This window comes from Anneissia japonica, unplaced genomic scaffold, assembly GCF_011630105.1.
Source record: "Anneissia japonica isolate Jap-2015-1 unplaced genomic scaffold, ASM1163010v1 scaffold199_len4679917_cov187, whole genome shotgun sequence".
Taxonomy (NCBI): domain Eukaryota; kingdom Metazoa; phylum Echinodermata; class Crinoidea; order Comatulida; family Comatulidae; genus Anneissia; species Anneissia japonica.
Window position 1 is genome coordinate 3,166,228 of NW_022686322.1, and position 2,752 is coordinate 3,168,979.

The 2,752-nt window shown below is 34.3% G+C and overlaps 2 protein-coding genes across 2 annotated transcripts in view; both read right to left on the reverse strand.

The window, feature by feature from the left end:
* Window positions 1-810, reverse strand: part of LOC117114577 (very low-density lipoprotein receptor-like) — a 15,950-nt gene extending 15,140 nt beyond the window's left edge. The window contains exon 1 of the mRNA XM_033258254.1: window positions 747-810. Within this exon, the coding sequence (XP_033114145.1) occupies window positions 747-810 (64 nt within the window). The remainder of the gene's footprint in view (window positions 1-746) is intronic.
* A 189-nt stretch (window positions 811-999) lies between these two features.
* Window positions 1,000-2,346, reverse strand: LOC117114340 (low-density lipoprotein receptor-like). Its single transcript, XM_033257992.1, has 3 exons — window positions 2,127-2,346; window positions 1,669-1,812; window positions 1,000-1,223 (listed from the first exon to the last, which is right to left on the reverse strand). Exons 1-3 carry the CDS (start codon window positions 2,329-2,331, stop codon window positions 1,030-1,032), a joined length of 543 nt encoding a protein of 180 aa, XP_033113883.1. The 5' UTR covers window positions 2,332-2,346; the 3' UTR covers window positions 1,000-1,029.
* Between the last annotated feature and the right edge of the window lie 406 nt (window positions 2,347-2,752).

A 2,752-nucleotide genomic window follows, 5' to 3' on the forward strand; every position in this document is an offset into this window, starting at 1 on the left:
TACCAATACCCGGATTGAATTTCTGGAAAATTGTGATTCCGCTTCCTTGAAATTGGCCACAAATAAATTATTTTAGTATTAATAAATGCATGATTTATGTTGATTTATTGATTAATGTTGTTGCTATTTTTTAACATTTAAATGGAAAAAAGTGTTATTCATGGCTATTTTTTATCTTTGAATATTTTATCATTGAATATGTAATTTCTGCAAAAAGTAAAATGTAAATGGCAATTTATTTGATGTTAGATTCCCTTTAAAAACTAAATTATTTCAGTTTAAAAAAATGCATATAATGATTTTTTTTTAAATCAGTTTTAATATAGAATTTTATATTTGATGCCATTTTTACCTACCTGTCATTTGGGGCCACTTTTACCAGGGCCATTTTTACCGGGGCCAATTTTACCGGGGCCAATTTTACCGGGGTCAATTTTTCCTGGGCCATTTTTTCCAGGGCCATTCTTACCGTACACCAGCAAACTTAATCACTTTACTAAGTGGCACACCTTTCACCACAAGACAAACATATAAACAAGATGTCTACATAGTCTCATTATGAGGCTTTGGGACTGAAGTTTTGGTCGTGGAAAAAAAAATGTTGCCATGACAGAAATTGAACACATGACTCTGGGATTGGAAAACAAGTATCTTAACCACCAAGCTATACAACTCCATTTCAGTACAGTTTAATTAATTCAAAAATTAATATAAATTAAAAGGCTAAAAATAAAAATAAAATTTACCTTTAACCTCTAACTGTATGTCAACTTTTGAGACACCAGCTTTATTGCTGTCTCTTATACACATCTAGATGTGTATAAGAGACAGATATTATCTTTATTATTATTTATTATCTTTATTATTATAACTATTGTTTATTATTCCCAAATCTTGAAAATTATCATTAATCTCATTATTCTTTTTTTGTAGACTGACGTTAATAAAACAAAAAGTTCACGTGTATTACATTACTAAACACTTGCCAGGCCATAGCAACCACCCTTCGTTATCGATATTGTAATGACGTCAGTTAATGATCGATAAGCATACGCAGATCATGGAGCTATAATGAAATACTATAATTCCAGAACAGATATCATTCTCACCACAATTGGTTTCATCTGATCCATCAACGCAATCTGTATTACCGTCGCATCGATATTGAGAATTGATGCAGCCGTAGGTATACTGGCATTGGAACTGATTGGTACTACATGAATCTGAAAATTAATCACCGATAATTGCAACAAAAGTCATTGAGAGCAATTGTCTGATTATTTATAAGTGACGAGGCGTGTCGGTTCTTAAATCCAACCTTGAATGAACATTTGTAAAATGTGGTAATATGTGCATATTTTTCATTAGTTTTATTTTTTTTTCGATCACATCTAGTCCAAATATTGACATTGATTTGAGTCGACCCTTTCAGGCAATATACATAGATGAAACAAATGATATGCCCAGCGTTGCAGCTTATATACAATAGTGTTTTACAGACTGTGATATCTGGGTCTTTTAGCCAGAGGTGAGGGCTTGATGTCACCAAAAAACGTATGCAATTTTTAAATTTCTCCGACGATTTGTGGATTTTCTCACCGTACACCCCCCCCCCAACCACCACCACTTCCACCCTCTGCTCTTAGCCAATCCGGCGGCAAAGCCTACCTAAACTACCACTGCCGCTGGTTTCACCGCAGTTCTGCTCATCCGTAGTATCTTTGCAGTCAATGAAATTGTCGCACCACCAAGAGATGTGTATACATCTTTCTCCGTCGCATTGGAATTGGTCAACGGTGCACACAGATGGAGCTATATGGAAAAATGTTCGTGTTGGATTTTAGAAACGGCCTTTCGACAAAAGAACAACAGCATTATCTACGATTTTATAAACACACTTATGTTAGGCCAATATATAAGAAAAGAATGAAAAAAACAACATTTAATCAAATACCGGTACTAGACAACGTTAGGGTCTTTTCACCTATTCCATATATTTTATTCGAGTGATAATACATTTAGATCGTTGCATCTGCATCTATTAGACCTACATTCTGCACAAATGACTGGTGAAGCTATCCTGTTCAATATTTATTTACATTTTAGGCCCAAACATTACATCTTACCTAAGGTTGTCTTGGCAGCCACTAAGCACGTGGTGGCGAATTCGTCCACTCCCGTGTCACAGTCGACAAGGCCGTCGCACAAGTAGCTATAAGGAATGCATTTCTGTTCCCTCTCACAGAAATAACCAACAGATTGGGAACACTTTTCAATAGCTGTTATATAAAAAAAAATAAGGTGCCATAGATAATAGCCTAGTATGGGCATTGGAAACACTAATTATCGCAGTAACGGTTCGTTCAGTTTTTCAAAATATTTTCATAGCTACTACCGACAGGGTTCTCTAACTGGTTGTCTATTTACATATACAGTACACGGTTTTAGTGAAAATGTGTACAGAAACGGTAATGTGATGTGTTATTTTATTGTTGTTGTATTGTATTGTGCATTTGTACAATCCGTTATGGAATTAGCTCACCTATTAGCTCATTGCCATTATCATTATCATTATTTTTTTTCTGATTTTATAACAATCAACTTCAGCACTAATTTACCGATGCTGTTCTATTAAAGTATGGAATATTGAATCAATATTGTTTTCCTGGTTTTTTGGAGTGTGTATATTATATACCAATCGACCAATATCTGTGTAATTATCTGTAAATTTTCTATCGATTTATAATTAGGC